General features: G+C 37.2%; 1 protein-coding gene across 2 annotated transcripts in view; it reads left to right on the forward strand.

Moving 5' to 3' along the window:
- Positions 1–19,776, forward strand: part of LOC149795046 (uncharacterized) — an 81,060-nt gene that overhangs the window by 40,653 nt on the left and 20,631 nt on the right. For both annotated transcript variants that reach the window (XM_089964726.1, XM_089964727.1), the window contains exons 3-4: positions 5,344–5,593; positions 14,048–14,160. In XM_089964726.1, coding sequence (XP_089820852.1) covers positions 5,344–5,593; positions 14,048–14,160 — 363 coding nt within the window. The remainder of the gene's footprint in view (positions 1–5,343; positions 5,594–14,047; positions 14,161–19,776) is intronic.

The following is a 19,776-nucleotide window of genomic DNA, read 5'->3' on the forward strand; positions in this document are numbered from 1 at the left end:
AACACTGTCTGTTAGACCTAGATACGCCTTTTATTGGTTCTGTCTTGTTTACAAAAAACTTGGACATAGTTTTGGCCCTTATCAATAGTTTTCCTATCTTTTCATGTAATGTTGCTTGTAATCAGCACAGCACAAGAACTTTTCAACATATTTTGATGCAATTTGAAATGAATATTGTTTTGGAGACCTCGACGTGTCTTTTATGGTTTTGTTTCGTGTAATTTATTTTGGACAAAGTTATCACCCTTGCCGATATATTTTTCATATCATAAAAATAGACGTTGTTCGTATAGACTATTCATGAATGGGTTGGATTTAAAACAGTTCACATCATCATGTATATAGGTGAGCCATGGCTACTGAACACCCATCTTTCTTAATTTAATTTCTCGACACATATTTCTCTCTTTAAGGCCATACTCATACGAAGCAAATTATAGTGACCCTGGCCCTTTGGGATGCACCCACGGCTAATAGCTCTCAGTTACATTCTTAACGTTTCTCTTATTCGTACGGGCGACACATATTTTGACACCATTAGTATTGGTACCACCTTACTCTTGTATTTAGACTTGAGGAATACATTCATGACACTTAGTGAGGCAGTGATTTGTCCCGAGTTCTATACTAATCATGCACACACTAGTACCACTTTTTCAAACTTCTTTCAGAAATAGAGTACAAGTATCTTTCATCCTTAACGTTCTGTCTTATCCTTTGTTGGGAAAATTACATAAACTAAGATGGACGGTTCTTTTTGAACACGAAGTCTAGTATCGTAGCTGAGATGGCTGTCGCATTTTTGAATTCCAAGGAAAGATATTCAAGCAGGCAGAAAGTAACACCTCAGTCGTGGTTTCGTCCGATTTCAGTATGCTTTACTAACGTACACAGTATGGGTACAGTTGTGTTCTCAATGTGTTTAATTTCGAGGACACAGTATGGGTACAGTTCTGTTCTCAATGTGTTTTATTTCGAGGCACAACATGAAGCGTCTGTAGTGACTAGGCTTGTGGTTGCATTTTGGTTATACAATCGACTCGCTGGGTGTATATTTCTTCAAGACAGACCAAAACTCTTGTATAACTATTCATCATTGTGACATTTAAGGCCTGAAGGACAAAACGCCAATCAGCAAAGTCACTATATCCTCCATTTAAACTCCTTTTTATGGGTTCTCTTTGCCTTTTGAAAAACAATCAGGCCAGAGAAAATGAACATGTGTTCGTCGCTCTTTTCAAGCGGAATTTCAATGAAATGTTTTGAACCACTGCAAATATATTACCATAATAAACTGTAGGTTTTATTCTGTAGTTATTTTGGACTATGTTGTGACAAAAATACTTTATTAAATACTGTTTAATAGCGGTAATATATCGGAAAGTGCAAGATAGGCAGTCTTTAATATCTGTAATAGAACGGAAAGTGCAAGATCCGCTGTTTTTAATACCTGTAATAAAACAGAACGTGCAGGATACGCTGTGTTTAATACCTGTAATAGAACGGAACGTGCAGGATACGCTGTGTTTAATACCTGTAATAGAACCGAACGTACAGGATACACTGTGTTTAATACCTGTAATAGAACGCAACGTGCAGGATACACAGTGTTTAATATCAATAATAGAATGAAATGTGCAAGATAGGCAGTGTTTAATATCTGGAATAGAACGGAACGTGCAAGATACGCAGTGTTTAATATCGATAATAGAACGGAACGTGCAAGATACGCAGTGTTTGATATTGATAATGGAACGGAACGTGCAAGATACGCAGTGTTTAATACCTGTAATAAAACGGAACGTGTAGGATACGCTGTGTTTAATACCTGTAATAGAACAGAAAGTGCAGGATACGCAGTGTTTAATATCGATAATAGAATGAAATGTGCAAGATAGACAGTGTTTAATGTCTGGAATAGAACGGAACGTGCAAGATACGCAGTGTTTAATATCGATTATAGAACGGAACGTACAAGATACGCAGTGTTTAATATATATAAAAGAACGGAACGTGCAAGATACGCAGTTTTTAATATCTGTAATAGAACGGAACGTGCACGATACGCAGTGTTTGACATTGATAATAGAACGAAATGTGCAAGATAGGCAGTGTTTAGTATCTGTAATAGAACGGAACGTGCAAGATACGCAGTGTTTAATGTCTATAAAAGAACGGAACGTACAAGATGCGCAGTTTTTAATATCTGTAGTAGAACGGAACGTGCAATATACACAGTGTTTAATATCGATAATAGAACGAAATGTGCAAGATAGGCAGTGTTTAATATCTGTAATAGAACGGAACGTGCAAGATACACAGTGTTTGATCTCGATAATAGAACGAAAAGTGCAAGATACGCAACGTATAATATCGATAATAGAAAGGAACGTGCAAGATATGCACTGTTTAAGATCGATAATAGAATGAAATGTGCAAGATTATCATTGTTTAATATCTGTTATAGATGGTAAAGTACAAGATACTCAGTATTTAATAGCTATAAAAGAACGGAACGTGCACGATACGCAGTGTTTAATATCTGTAATAGAACGGAACGTGCAGGATAAGCAGTGTTTAATATCGATAATAGAACGAAATGTGCAAGATAGACGGTGTTTAATATCTGTAACAGAACGAAAAGTGCAAGATACGCAGTGTTTAATATCGATAATAGAACGGAACGTGCAAGATACACAGTGTTTAATATCGATAATATAACGAAATGTGCAAGATACGCAGTGTTTAATATTGATAATAGAACGAAAAGCGCAAGATATGAGGTGTTTAATATCAATAACAGAACGGAACGTGCACGATACACAGTCTTTAACATCGATAATAGAACGGAACGTGCAAGATACGCAGTGTTTAATATCGATAATAAAACGGAACATGCAGGATACATAGTGTTTGATATCGATAATAGAACGAAAAGTGCGAGATACACAACGTTTAATATCGATAATAGAACGGAACGTGCAAGGTACGCACTGTTTGATATCGATAATAGAACATGTGATCAAGCAGTCCCATTGGCCTTGTCTTAATACTGTTGTTTTCGAAAACCCATTTCAATTGCTCTTCTGATCTCTTTTTCTGTGCCAAATGCCTAGTTTCTCAAAGGATATACTGGTCAAGAACTTTCAAAACTCAAAGATACTTTAAGCCAGTGGTCTCGTACTATTTTTGACGGCAAAGCTAAATTAATTCTCTGAGCATCACAACCCCATGTCCACATTTTGATAAGTTCTGCCACATTAAAACAAAGAATCCTGGCGACGCTACAGAATGTCATCACGTCCCTGACTTTGGTTGCGACATGGGGGATGGGAACTAATGCTTTTTTGCCATTATCAAGTCACGCAAATAATAATTCGACAGAAGAGTGGCATCAAAACAAGTTATAGCATCAGTAACGCCTAATTTTTATACCATTAAAAAGGAATCAGTCCTAACCATATGCCGTTATATTTAAACAAAAGGATGGTTTCTATGGATATATGTACTCTAAACAGCATTGATGGGTCTCAGAGAGTGATTTCTGTTGCTCAAAATGGCTCTGTAAACATTTTCTCAGTGACAACTATCTTACTTCATTTTTTTAAATTTATAAAACGAAAAGTCTGAACTTGTCTAGCTTATACCAATATTTCTAAACATTTATAGAGTCACATTAAAGACATAGATGACAAAAGCTGAACCTGTGTAGGCTACATTACCTTCACTGTTTTGTTGCCACTTTGACAAACATGATATAGTAGGATCAACTTTGACCTGAAGCATGTTAAAGAATAATTTCAAATGTATCGCTCAATCTCTCTGGGACTTTTGAAGAATGCTGTGTTAGTATTATATGTAAATAAAAAGTCAAACAGCGATGCCAGTGAGCTTCTTCAAAGCTATCTTGTAATGGAAAATACAATAAAAAAACGAACTGCATAAAAACGTTTGTCTACAGAGTTGTTTATTTTACAAAAAGGATACCAGATTTTACCTTTCCACCCATCCACCCATTTACGTCAGATTTATAAATATTAAATCAGATTGCACGATAGCTTTTTAGCTCTACTGTTGATGGACCAGTAGACTTATACTTATGAGATAATCTGTTGTTCGTCGTCTTTCATTTGTCCGTCATCTGTCGTCCGTCGTCTTTCATTAGTCCGTCATCTGTCGTCCGTCGTCTTTTATTTGTCCGTCATCTGTCGTCCGTTGTCCATTCATTCATTGGCACAAGATTGTTGTCACTAGTGTTCTAAACTGCTTGGTGAATTGCCTTGAAATTTCACACACACACACACACACACACACACACACACACACACACACACACATTAGTCATATGGTCTGGTTGGTCCTAAACTAAAATGGTGCTGCTCGGACATCCAGTATGGCTGCCAAAGTGTCCATTGGAAAATCTTATTATCGCTACAACTCATGAAAAGATGGTCATAACAACACAGGGTTTTCACCAAATGACGTTTCATATCTTGCTTGTCTTAAGTGAAAAAAGGGCCGATCTGACTTCCAATACGGCCACATGATAGCCATCTTAAAAACCATGTTATCATAAGTCTGCTTCAACGTAAAGTCGCATTAACTTGGTTTTCACTAAAAAAGAACTTATTATGCCCGCTTGATCTTGCATGAAAATGGGACCGATCCGACGTCCACAGCAGCCATCTTGAAAATTTCACTGTTTCTGCTCCTCTTGAATGGAAGGTCATTTTTTGAAAATAATGGTATCTCTACTCCTCATCAAATGGATGGTAATACCAACACATGGGTTTCACCAGTAGACGTATGATACCTAGTTGGTCCCAAATGAAAATGGTGCCATTCAATATGGCTGCCATGACGCCTGTCTTAACAGTCTTATTGTCACTACTCTCCCTGAATGGACGATAATTACGACACGGAGTTTTTACCAAAATATTTCTAATAATGTCTATTTTGTTCTCAATGAAAATGGTGTCAAAATGACATCCAATATGTGTACCGTAGCAGCCGATTTGAAAATCCCGTTATTGCAGAAGAATATCAGAGATGGGTTCAACACTCGAAGGAAGAAATGGTCTTATCTTGAATTCCAAGAATTATTTTCGTCCAGTAGAGCGCTAGTCCCTTTGAGGGACTCTTGTTTGTATACTAAAATGACAATGGTTAAGTGTAAAAATCGTGCAACTTCAAATGCAGGTGAAGACAAAGTCTGAAATCACAGGATCGTTGTATACATTGGGTACACTGGGTAAAAATTACCATATTTTGTGAAAACGTTTTTTTTTTCTTCAGAATAAACAGATGAAATTTATATTGCTCTTTCACTCTTTTGTTTTACAGATTAATAGTACGGGAAGCTACAGGCCAATTTTCAATTTAAGGAACTGGAGTTCATTATTCAATCAAACTTCACTACCAGACAAGACAAAGGAAGGTGGGGTGCCCACTAAGATAAGCAAAGTGATGCTACAGAACAAGGAAAGCAAACATTTTGTCAGAATTTTCAAAAAAGGGCGAAAAGGGGTTGACGCCTTTGGGACATTTAGTTGGCACAATACGACCTCAAACAAACTCGAGCTTAACCCTTTCGGTAAGTACTCCCTATTTACCCTATCAGTAAGTACTTCTTCTTTACCCTTTCGGTAAGTATTCATTTTTACCCTTTCGGTAAGTACTCCTTCTTTACCCTTTCGGTAATTGCTCCTTCTCTACCCTTTCGGTAAGTAATCCTTCTTTATCTCTCTTTAGGCAGAAAGTGAGTGGTAGGTAAAATGCCCCATATTAAATATTACGCATTAGCATTAAAATACAGACTATTTATTATCGTCATTGTTCTCAATAAATTCATTACGAAAATAAACTTAATTTATATTACAAATTTCTTGTAAATTGCACTTGAAAATTCTTAGTATTAGTTTTAAAAGTTTCTATTAGAAAGTCGAAGACAGTAGCGATTTTGCACTGACAAGGGCTTTGATGTAAACCATGAAAATTAAAAGACCGCCAGACATGGATTCAAGCCATGAAAATTAAAAGACCGCCAGAAATGTATACAAACCACATGTAAACATTGTTCATATTAATGTTTGCACCAGAAATATGGAGTTAGACTTCGTTAAGAAAAGCTGAAATTCACCATGAAAGTAACATAGAATAGTATAGTTTACACAGAGCTTTAATGAAATGTACATTAAGTAATTCGTTTCTGAAAGTGTGTTTTGGTTTGGTTTTAGTTTTTGTTTTCGTTCTGTAAGTAAACTCCCAAAATCTACTTTGAGACAAACTGCAATCAGGCGTTAGATTTCATCCCGATTCGATCCTCAAGTAACCGATTTACTTTACCTATCAAGAAAGTTCTTTCCCGCCTTGTTTTTTTTTTTTAAATGGCAAAACTTGGACCTTTACGTTGATCTCCAAACGAGTTAGTGCAAAAGTTCATTAATAACCGTTTGTTTATAGATAATGTGTAATCGGAATACTATTGTTTTTGTCCGTCGGTAAGGGTGGTCCAATTAAGCTCACTTATTCTCCACCTGTCGAGATATTATAGTTTTTCAAACTTTCCACTATTGCTATTTTGAGACGGAAAAGTCCCGCAAACATGTCTTGGATTTCTGTTTTTTGATAGACACGAATGAAAACATCTCAATTAAGTACCTTAACAATGGACAAGAGCTTACAGGTACAACAACGGGCACAAGCGTAAATTCGTTCTCTTGTGGTTGCTTATCACTGTTCGGCTTTGTCCACAGCCCGAAACCTTGCTCCAGAGAACAAAAGAACCGTTCTAAAATTATATTCGCGAGCGTCCACTACAATTATCTCAAAAAGCAGATGTCACCGCGTTGATAGTTCCTACAGTAAAGTGGATTGAATACTCCATGGGCGGTTTATTTCGAAGGTTACCTTTGTTGTGATTTGTTGTCGGGTTTAAATCAAATTTACTAATTCGATATCCTTCACTGAAACTCCTATGATTTATTGGTAATTCACCGTGGTCATTCAGTGCGTAGTTTGGAAATTCTCACATGCCTGATGCAATAATCTATGGTTGTCCTAGGCCTGTCACGCATATTTCGATAGGCAGTCATTTCAGTATGCTGGATTCTGTTATATTTTATCTGCAAAAGCTTTTTTCCCCTTAGGTTTATGACTTCCATCAGATACTCCATAAAACTCCACTTTACACATCTGAGTGGTAATTGGAGTAAACAAAATTTACTAACGTAATTGAATTAACAATGTCATACGTTAGTCAACAAATAGCAAAACCAGGAAGCTCAACAGATATTTAAAAATATCTATATTATTCACTTTCTTGCATGTGTGTATGTTCGTGATGTTCAGCTTGATTTTGATTGATCAAAACGACACATGACACAATAATGGCATTCTGAGCGCTGATTTCAACTTTGCAATCGAAAGCACACTTTTAAAAACTAATTGTGCTGGCTTGTACAACTCAGTCAATATTAATACATCAAGGAATTTAAAATTCTAAACGGAATTTGTACATTTCGCAATGGACTAAAAAGCAGTCTAAAAGAAAAATGGATGGGAAGGATACAAGCCACGGGTAGCAAGGTTTAACCACGTTGATGCTCACTCACCCGTTCCCGTGATGATAATAATATTCAAAAGAATTTCAAATGAAGGGAATTTTCTCTTAGTAGGAAATGATTTCCTTCTCATTCATCATTCATACATGACTCGCATCCCGTGGTTGACACTGCTAAGGTTCGTTGGCGAATTTAATTCAGCGCGAGAATAAAATCTGACAGACGCCTTTAGTGTTTGTCGAATTCTGGTGAAATGAAGAGAAAAAAAAAGATGGTACTCATTGCACCATGTGTAAGATTGAGTATGTGCTTCATGAGATGAATCGCTTGCATTTATGTGTCTGTATATTTATCAAAGCTTTATTGTGTAATGCACTTAATACCCCCTTAGCATCCCAGAGAGACTTGCTCTGAATTGACATGTACAGACGGTTTACTATGAGGCGCCGCAGCGGACAAAAGCTGATCCAATCAGAACGTTGCCGTTGAAATTTTAATGTCATATGTCCAAAATTCCAATTTAACGTGTTGTATCAAAAGTGCTTGCCCTTAATGTTCCATTTTCTAGGTCGAGATTTTAGATCGTATCTGTCGAATTAAACAGTAGTGGTTGAAAGTTATATTTTCTATGCCGATGTTTTAGATTGTGTCGTTTGAATTACACGGCAGTGGTTGAAATTTAAATGTCATACGTCGAGAATTTCTAATTCACGTATTGGTCCAATGAGTTTATGTTGTAAGTTCCATTTTATATGTTGAGTAATTAGATTTGATCTGTTGAATTACACAGCGCTGGTTGAAAATTCGATGTCCAATGTCGAGTTTTTAGATTGTATCTTCTGAATTACATGACGGTTGTTCAAATTTTAATGTCATATGTCGAGAGTTTCATTTTAACTTGTTGAATCACATTGATTGTGCTGAAAGTTCCATTTCGTATGTTGAGGTTTTAGATTGTATCTGTTGAATTACACAGCGGTGGTTGGACATTTTATTGTGCTTGTCAGAATTGTTAGTTTTATATAGTGAAAGGATGTGTTGGTGTTTAAAGTAATATTACAAATATCTACTTTAACAATTCAAAATAAAATCGAGTATTAAGATATATCATTTGTGTATTCAATTATGAGGCACCATTACATTTCATGCAGTTACAGTTTGAAAGTTAATATTCACAGGTCGAGAATTATTATGAATTTCTTCGCTAGAGGTCGGTCTTGTGAACGGACCGCGTTATTTTTAAACAAAGAGGCTGCTTCTCGTTGCTGTGAAATTCAACAGATGAAATCTAAATACTCGCCATATGAAATGGAATTTTCATCACAAACAGTTACATACAACGTGTGAATCAGAGATTCTCGACATATTATATTGAAATTTCAACCACCGCTGTGTAATTCAAAATATACACTGTAAAATGTTGACATAGGAAATAGAACTTTAAACCACGACTGTATAATTCAACATATAAAATCTAAAATCTCCATCTTGAAAATGGAACTTTGAGGACATGCAATTTGGTCCAACACGTGATATTGGAATTCTCGACATACGACACCGAAATTTCAATTGCAACTTTCTCATTGGACTAGCTTTTGTCCGTTACGGCGCCTCATAGTTTACACAATGCTAAGGAGATAGGGCTTTGAATACAATCACTACTTGTCAGATTTGAGACTTATCAATGGGAACCTGACTAGCAATATACGGTACATTAGTCAGGTCTATTCTCTAAAACTAAATATCCGGTTGTATTTGCTTAAAACTGTTTTGTTTTCCGTTTTACAACGCAGTCTCTAATTGTATATATATATATATATATATATATATATATATATATATATATATATATATATATATATATATATATATATATATATATATATATACATACATACATACATACATACATACATACATACATTGTATGGGCGATATTCATATGTTTTAAGGAGTTTAAACTCACAAATTATTTCGTAATTAGTAATGATATAGATTCGGACAATACATTTTGCAGTCGGTATTTGAACAGCGCATTAGGCATATAAATCAATTGCCGAGTTTTCTGAAAGTGACCCAAAACACATTGTTGAGCAGACACATAAACAATGCATTTTGTGTATTGCATAATAACGGTTTATCGTTAACACCGGGTAACACGGAACGAAAAAGGTATACGTATTTCAAGTTGTGAAAACACAATTAGCCGCTGATAGTTGTATTAACCAGAAATCGGACACCTAGCAACATTTTTTTATGGCTCTAGTATTAGAAAGATATATATTAAAAAAAAACACAAATCTTGATCATATAATTCATTAATTTATCATTTCTAACCAAACACTGTCAGCTTGTTGGCGTTTCGAATCAGACAGGAGTTTTAGTAGCACTTTTGCCATATATGCATTGGCAAGTTTATGTTTTCGCGCAGCAGATGTTATGTAGTTTACCGTCTTTGATGATCTCAATAATTCCATAAATGTTAGAGTTACATTTCTTTGAACACATGTATATAAAAGTTCTTCCTTTTTTATTTGTTCGTTTTTGGGGTGTTAACGTTAGACATTGCAAATTCTGGACGCATTTGACACATATTTTACTGACTGTTCTAGAAAGTAGAGAAGGTCAGTGACCAGTCTGCTTGTTTAAATATAAATCATCGGTTAGGTTAGAAACGCCAATAAGTTAACAGTGTTAGGAACATCCTGCAGATAATCAGGTCAGAAATTATAAATACATTAATGAAATGGCCGTTTTGTGTATTTAAAAAATATCCTTGATTAATTTCGTTTTTATAATCGGTGTTGGGCCTGGGGGAGGGGTTTGGGGGGGGGGGGGGTTGGCCGTTTTTTTAAATTATTATTACAAACAATCTGAATTGTGTACGAATAGTATTGTTGTACAAGTAATGCTTCAGCAAGTGTTTTTTCTTTTTCTTTTCGGACCAGTTAAACCGTTAAAACAAGGTATTTTAACACAGGCTGTGTATGTATCACTATCGCGTACTGAAAATTCAGGTTGTGTAGGTATCACTATCGTGTTCTACAATTGTATGCTGTGCAGGTATGAGATCAAGGGAATCTCATTCGTTTCCTTAAACCATCTGTCTGCAAGATTTTTATTTTGTTTTGTTTTGCACCGCAGAGCAACACGTTTAAGGTTATATTGTGCCCAGGCAAATAAAGTATCATGCCCAAAGACATGCCACGGTAGTCAATCAAAACTGGCTTGATGGTGGGAATCGAACCCTGACCTTTATATTCATGAGTGCAATGCCTTCACCGCTGAACCACCTCGGCTACTGTATGCGAAATTAGTTAGATGGGCTTCCGCAGGGGGGTGTCAATAGGTGGGTGGGTCAGTTGCCAGGCATTCACCTGGGATTTTTTTTAAAAAATCCATTTTACAGTATATGTGGGTATAACCTTGAATTTAACTATGCCTTCCCACCCCCCAAAATATGTATCACTTGTAATGAATTTTTAAAATTATTAATCAATATAATTTTTAAATACTCCGCCCTCTCTCTCTCTCTCTCTCTCTCTCTCTCAAACTGTTTTATTGCTAGCTAAGTTTTGTATCAACATAATGAAGTGCATATAGTGAAAGACGGCCCTACTTATTGTCTGCAGATGAATAACGATGAAATATAGTGTGTTACTAACACTTATGTTTGATAAATGTGCGTAAATGACGAGTAAAAATAATAAAACCATTCTGAGATTTTGTTTGTCAATGAAAATAGGCATTTAGTGTGAGGTATAATCCAACTTCTTGTTTCATAGTTTATTTAAAATTCATCTCCGGTTGACGAAAAATTTGAAAGACTTTCGATAAAACACGAGATAGGGCGTCTCTGGTTTCAGCCATTGTTATTCGATCCGCTCCAAACCTTAACAAATTTGCCTTTTGTCTTCATTGACATCAAATCCTTTACCCTGACAATGAAGCCTGGCTGCGAAGGAGACCGTGAAAAAAATTAGGTATTTTCTGGTCGAAGGACGTAAAGAGAATCGAATGCTTATATCGACGTCTCGAAATGTTGAATTAGTATTGTATCCGTGCTGAATAATATCTGTACCCTATTTTCAGAGAGCATTTTAATCCGATTAGATGACACTGGGAAAAAAGACTTGATTCTATTTCACTACGATCCTATAATTAGTTGAAGCACTTCCAAAAACATTGCTTGGCTGCTTAATCTAGTCTCGTTCAACCAGATTTCTCGCTTAACTCCGTGAGATATCCGCAAAAGGTGCGGCATACATCCCACAGAGCCACGTGAGAGTCTGGTTTGACAAGACTTGGTTTATTGACAATTTAAAGTTAACGGAAACTTGAAAAATAAAAGAGAAAAAAGGCTTGAAGTTGATAAAACTTCTTAAGTCAAATAATCAGACTTTCATTCAAAACTCTGTTATTTAAATTCAGGGTTTTGTTGGAGTAGAAGCTGTTGAAATCTGTAGTATACCTTAGCATGAAAAAAGAGCCACCACTGAAAATGCCATGAAAAAGTTTTAAAAATATAGCTTCGGAGATATTCTACCTTTAACATCTTATAAAATGCTCAGTCTTAGCCTCTGAAGATTCTATGTATGAATTAAAGGCGTGTTTATTAATGGGTGGTTACTAGTTACTAATTAATGGGTGGTTACTGACCATTGCATTCACCGACACAGAAGATCGAACTCGACACTATAAAGGTGTCAAACGGATGGTCCATAAGCTTGGAACTCCAGTGAAAATGTATATCACCGCTACGCCAACACTGAGTAAACAAGTACATTTAGTTTCTGTTTCTTTAAATACCTTTTTATATATTCGTACGCGTGAATTCCTTTTTGGGCTCAGGTGGATTTATTTAATACTGATTGAAAAACGCCATCACCAGCAGACATTGTACTGGTTACCAGATACCGAATTTACAAATATTGGGTGATTATAAAAAAAACGAAGTGAGACTCAAAACCTAACAAAAAAATCACACTTATAGTCTCTCAGTTTGAAGTGGAACGTAAACAGAACAAAACATCCCCAAGATTATCAGCCATTTTACGACTCTTGCTGTTTTCATTACTGAGAGTTTATATAAGACGCTTCTTTTTTTCTTCAAATTTGGACATGATTTTTTTCTTCTTTGTCTTCGAGGACTGGTCCAGTAAGTAGTCAGATAAATAGTACGAACCATTGACAAGACAAGATCAATTACCCATACCACGCTATAATTTTTTTAGTGGAATTTGCTCGTAGTAAGAGATAGTAAAGATTGATTTACTAGATCACAGGGATTGCATATGTGACTTATACGTAGGTTACACCATACTGTTCGACTGAAACATCGTGACTTTACAAAATGTTGAATTCGTTGATTCTATTGAATTACGCACATTAACACACGCAAACTTGAACAGTTTCATGTATTTATACCTATCTACCCTTATACTAACCTGACCACTTAGCTACAAAGCAACCAACCTACCCACGTACCTACATACAGTCCACTGTTTTTAGATTTTCGGACCACTAAACCACAGTCACAATAAATGTATGAGACAATCAGTGTTTAAATGAGAAATTGTAAATTGTCATATTCACGGTATCTTGTTTAAAAAATCGTTGCTTTAGCATTCTATCAATAGACTGGGACTCTAATGTTAGGGCTTAGTTAGCCATAGATTCCATTACGAATGGACTACCTTGTATTTCTACCACATGTGCTTAATATTAAAACTCGACCTTCCCAAGTTTAATCACATATACAAACATTTTAGCGGCTTTCTGTAAACGTTCCCAATAACGTCCGTGGTTTCTTCTCATTGTTCGAGTAAGGCGATCAACATCAAATGCCTGGTTAGATTTGTTTGTTTTTTTCATCGAGAAACCAACAATGTCAGTTTTACAGAGAGAGTTTGCGATTGAACTGTTTCATTTCGAATCTTACCGGCGCCAAATATTATATTAGACGTATATGGTGGGAATCAGTGTAATTAATAACTCGACGAAATATCCCTATTGTGTTTGCAAATCATTTCGTTATGCTCTCTATTTCTATTCGTTTGTTTCCCTTTCCGTATTTGATTTATCATACAATCTACGTTACATAGATCGCAAAGAACACACATCTCCGCACTATTGCTAATTTCCAGCTTCTGACTTAACGGGTGATGTTCATGTCTATCTATGTTCAATGAATTTGGATGAGTTTTTAATTCTTTAATGTTATAAATTGAGTGCCTGATATTTTTGTGTCGTATAATCTAGTAATAACCCAATGATTTGCATAAATGTCAAAACGCTTTAGATATCTTATAAAAGAAAAAAATTGGATACGTTTGCTTCGAAAGTTTACATTCATCCAAAATAGTTACATATTCCTTTTTAACGTGCTTTAAGAGTTCTGACCGTAACATGGCAGCATATATCGCACAACAAATGTAGATGTTATGAGTGTGTCGTATATGATCTTTGTCTAATTTTCTTTGCAGCAATATTAATATTTACCCCAAATGATGATTCTCAATATCCGTACTTCACGATCCAAGGAGGGGCCAATGCCTACTACCTGTGTTTCAAGAAGAATGGGGCACTTGTGGTCAAGGTAAGACATGAATTTTCTTACATATTTAGAATAAAGCATAAAGACGAACAGAAAGATACGTACATCATAAGAGAAAATCAGGGACACACGGCATACTTGGGTGGCGGCTAGGACTATGAAAATCAGACGTAAAAATAAACCTCAGATTCAGTTTTGTGACACGAAGACGTATGTCAGCTGATTTATTATAATATATGATGTTTTACGAACTCACCGGACACCAGCTTCAGTGGATACTGATTTCAGCGGATACATACTGATTTCAGCGGATACTTATGTCAACGGGCACTGACTTAGCGGACACTATCTTCTTTGTGCTTCTTTATTGCCGTATTTTCTTTTCTTGCATGAGATATAATATATACTGAATTCGTTTGAACATTGTTGAGTGACTAATTGATTTGATCACATGCTCTGATTCAAATTCATCAATTGCAAATGGTCAGTTCGAACTAGTCAAATGCAACCTTACTTGCGCACTTTATTATTTAATGTTCTTGTCCACAAAACTTTGCTTACTAAAGATAAAAGATAATGGATGGGTTCTAACGAACCAGATTATATACCCAGACGATGCTTGTAAAAAAAATGTCAAACACGATTAAATATACTCGGGACAGTCCACGTTGGTGTTTAATTAAACTGATAACACTGGTCAACAGTGAAATCATTACTGACTTGAAAAGGCCCTAATCTGTAGTATTTTGGTGTGCCGAACACGAATATAACCGTGAAAAATTTGTATTGGCTCTCGTTTTGAAGATATCCATATACCTCATTTTCTATGTTTCACTGTGTAAATTTCTCCAGTAGGACTGCAGCAACATCCGGAATAATGATGTAACATTGCATAATACCATCATGCTCACATCATCCACAGTTGATTGCATCATTTTCTGATGCAATGCAATACTAATGCCATGCGGCTGCTGAAGTAAGTTGACGTCAGCAGTGTACTATACATGTGTAGGCCTATTATACTAATGCCAGGCGGCTGCTGAAGCTGACGTAAGCAGTGTACTATATAAAGCCCAATCAGATAGGTTCAGCATTTAAAATATTTCAGACGTTGTGCGAGACAGTTCAAGCTACTGTTACATAAAACTTATTATTTTATCCATTTACGTACAATAAAGAACAGTAATGCCTTGAAAGTGTGTTAATACCGCGGACAATTTTTGCTATATTTGTGGGGAAGTGACATTTGCCAACCAGAAGAAAAGTATCAATTCTCAAGTGAAGAAGGCATATCATCTTTACTTCGGATGCGAGGTTGGTGATCAAGACAAGCCTTGGGCTCCGCATATATGCTGTGCTACATGTACAACACAGCTTTCACAGTGGTTGAATTGCAAAAGGTCATCAATGCCGTTTGCAGTCCCAATGGTGTGGAGAGAGCCAAGCAACCACCTAAATGACTGTTACTTCTGCTTGGTTCCTCCTCTTTCCGGCGGAATAACGAAGCGAAAGAAGTCGAGAATAGTCTACCCAAACATTCCGTCTGCATTGAGACCAGTTCCACATGGCGAGGGACTTCCTATTCCAGAACCTCCAGCAGAATATTCTCTTGATTCATTTGACGAAGACAAAGGTGAGTCGACCTGTTCTTCTCCTGGTCCATCAGCATGCAGTGATCCAGATTTTCACTGTGGTGCATCATCAACCCCACACAGAATAACACAGGAAGAACTAAATGACCTGATTCGTGATTTGGACTTATCAAAGAACAAGGCAGAATTGCTAGGATCAAGACTCCAACAATGGAATCTTCTAGAAGAAGATGTCACAATTACTGCATATCGAAAGCGCCACCAGCAATTGGAGCCTTTCTTCAGAAAGGAAAGTAATCTGATATTCTGTTCCGATATTGAGGGCCTCATGAATGCTTTAAAAATCACTCATGACCCACAAGAATGGAGACTATTTGTGGACTCTTCGAAACTGAGTCTCAAGGCTGTGCTTTTGCACAATGGAAACATTCTTCCATCTATTCCAGTAGCGCATGCTGTCCACATGAAAGAGACATACGATAACTTAAGGCAGCTACTGAATTCCATTGAGTATAACAAGTACAGCTGGCACCTCTGTGGTGATTTGAAGGTAGTTGCCCTTTTAATGGGACTGCAGCAAGGATATACAAAATACATGTGTTTCTTATGCGAGTGGGATAGCCGAGCAAGGGAAATGCACTACATGAGGAAGGAATGGACTCACAGGCAGAATGTAGCCATTGGAGAGAAGAATATCCAACACCCAGCTCTGGTTGAGGCTCAGAAAATCTTGCTACCACCCCTTCACATCAAACTAGGTTTGATGAAGAACTTCGTGAAAGCCATTGACCGGACTTTGCCAGCATTCCGATACCTGCATGAAAAATTCCCTCGACTCAGCGAAGCAAAGATTAAAGAGGGAGTTTTTGTGGGTCCTCAGATTCGAGAGCTTTTCAAAGATGACCGGTTCAACAACTTGCTGGAAGGTGACGCGAAACAAGCATGGAATGCTTTTCGCCTAGTTTCTACAAACTTCCTCGGAAATGTTAGGGCAGAAAACTATAAGGAACTAGTAGAAGACATGTTGATGAAGTATAAGAAACTTGGCTGCAATATGTCTCTAAAGATTCACTTCCTTCATTCCCATTTGGATTTCTTTCCTAGCAACTGTGGTATTGTTAGTGATGAACACGGCGAACGTTTTCATCAAGATATCGCAACAATGGAACAAAGATACCAGGGAAAATGGTCCACTACAATGCTGGCTGACTACTGCTGGACACTCCTCAGAGATGCTCCCGAACAGCTGTACAAGAGACAGGCGAAGAAATCTAAGATGTAGTCAATAACTTGATTTTTTATAGGTAGGCTATTACAGTTGACCTTTTACTATTGGAATGCATTTCGTTATGTAAACATTAATTTCTTGCAGATTACAAAAAAACTAGAGCCAATTTTGCAATTTGACTGTCATATTCGTGTTCAGCACATAAAAATTGATAAGAATTGACTAATTTTATTTCAGTAACATGACTTTTGTAAAAATTTGTTGTCCAGTGTAATGAGCAATGACCCATAGCAACGTGTCACTGCCTTTCATTTAATCTCTTCTGTAGCACTTCGTATTGTATCATAATTTGATCTAAAATAACCATTTTATTTTCGAATGCCATACTCTCAAAGCTCTACTGCTCTTACGACCTTGGAATAGGCATTTGAGCCTATGCATAAGGTAACAAAGCAAGCTGCGAATGTGAAGACGAGACACAAATTTTCCCTCTTGAATATCTATTGCTTATAGTTTATGTTCAAATATTCATTTAAATAGAACGATCGCACGAACTAAAAAAAAACAACCTTAGATGCATTCATATTTCCAAACCTTTAATGTTAAATCAGCTCAGACTCATCTAAGATGTCATTTCGACGTTACTCCACTTTTCTCGACATAAAGGCGATGAATGGAAGGTCATTGTTATGTTCTTCATTACTACTTTTGTCTGCATCTTTATCGTTGTCATCTTTTTCCTGTTTAATTTTTTCTTTCTTGTCTCTCCTCCCCTGCAACATTTCCTCTCCACTTTCCATTTCAACTCTCTCGTCATTTGTCATCCCTTCTAGGGGTTGACCATTTAATTTTGGGATGGGGGTGTGTGATTGGGATTTCTAGGGGAAAATGTAGCCTCCTCCCCCACCAGCTTTATAAAAATACTCTTGGTCTGAATTGTGGAAAATTGTACCTTCTTTTATCGTCACTTTTTTCTAATACGAGATAATAGGAAACATATTCTGATCGGAAGGAAAATACTAGATCGCCTCCCCCTCATTAAATGGTGTATCTTACTTTATATTGATTTGCGTATGATTTGACATTCTTTGACCTAAGTGCGATGAAAACCTGTTTTGAATTTGTATTTTTTAAGACTACTAAAGCTAGCATCGAAATCATTACACTGTTTTGTGTCTCGATTTTCTGTCAATGTCAGCCTGAACCGCCAAATTTCTTATGTGAGTCTCCTACGATAAGGATAATTGATACCTTCTCCTGTTAAAACTATTTATCACTTATGACATTAATGACAAGATGCGTGTCTTTGACAGTGTGAAAGATGGATGAAGATTCTGATTGTTTAAATCTGTCCTGCATGCAGTTTTGGTTGTATTTTCCCGTCGTTTCAAAAATTACTTGTAACCTGGCATGCGTGGAATTCTTCCAAGACAAGCAGGCATAATACAATGTTTTTCACGTGGTGTACATGCTATACAGCGTTCTCACGGGATCAAGAAATATGTAGCTATGGGTCAGTATTGAGGCGTTTATTTCTATTACTAGAAAGAAGTGTCGTCTGGCAAACAGTCATTCACTATAAAAAGTAGGATATACAATTTCTATCGGAATGCTAATAAAGTGCGCCTGAGGTACGACGAAATACTCACAATGCAGTACTAACGCTTTTATTGCTCCACAAAACGTCGCCGAGTTTGACCCATTTGCCTTTCTCTTTCATTATTTCAGTAATTAGAATGCGGTAATTTTACACAATTAAAGTCTTTAAGTTTTAACGATGTCTACTCTTTAAAGACAGAAATTCATTAACAACATATGTTTTAATTAGTGTAGCTAATTAGCTAAGTGTTCCTAATTTTAATTAGTGTTGCTAATGGGTTGTAATGGTTGTTATCGCCGGGTACGGATGTGGGAGATAAGCACACACTTGCCTTGGAAATCCCCGAATGGCTTGCGTCTGACAGAGCCTCTGACAACCAACTCCAAATCCAGCTCCAGGCCTTCACGAGTTTAAACGGACTGGAGAAGGGATGACAGGTGAGTTTATGGAACCTCAAAACCAGACGCTTTGGGCAGGTGGGGCTAGGTAACCTTGAGTGGTCGCCCATCTAGGAGAAGGTAAACACCAATTTCGAACCTTCGCTGCCTTGCGACTATACACTCTCATCGGAAAGGCTAAGGGAGTAAACTCCAACAGAAAATCCGGAGATGGAGTCCCTATGGCGACTTGGCATTGCTCTCAGTGTCATCTCGGCAACTCGTGCGACGTAACTGGGCCATGACATATCGCCTTGTCCTTTCCATTGGATCCATCAGCTACGTGGAGAGGGGGAATCAGCTGCATGGGTAATAGCTGATTTCCCATATCACCCTGCCTAGGCTTGCGCCCTAGAAAGGACACTTCAGTAGCGTTGACACAACACGGGAAGCAGCAGTTTAACGGTTAAAAGTCACCGCTCGATTGGAGTAGAGTCAGACAACAGGTTTCTTCCGACGGTGGGAGAGACCAACAGGTTTCACTGGATAGCTACCACCCGCCTCAAGCAGGGCAGCCCCCAGACGATAAGGTGCCATCCCACCACAGTTCGCCTGCCTTGCTGGGTGCATAAGGCTTAAGGTACGCGAGTACCTGACAAGCAGACTGCAGCTACTGCACCAAGCAATAATAAAAGAAAACCAATAAGGAAACCTTCAATCCTCAAGCTAGGTACCTGGAATGTCCAGACCATGCTGACTGGGCTCTCAGATGACTCCAGGCAATCAGTTGTGTACATCAACGACGAACTTGCAAGACTTCAGGTCGACATCGCCTCACTACAGGAAACACGACTACCAGAT

This window comes from Sinohyriopsis cumingii, chromosome 7 (assembly GCF_028554795.1).
Source record: "Sinohyriopsis cumingii isolate HCF-2022 chromosome 7, ASM2855479v2, whole genome shotgun sequence".
In the NCBI taxonomy this organism is placed as follows: domain Eukaryota; kingdom Metazoa; phylum Mollusca; class Bivalvia; order Unionida; family Unionidae; genus Sinohyriopsis; species Sinohyriopsis cumingii.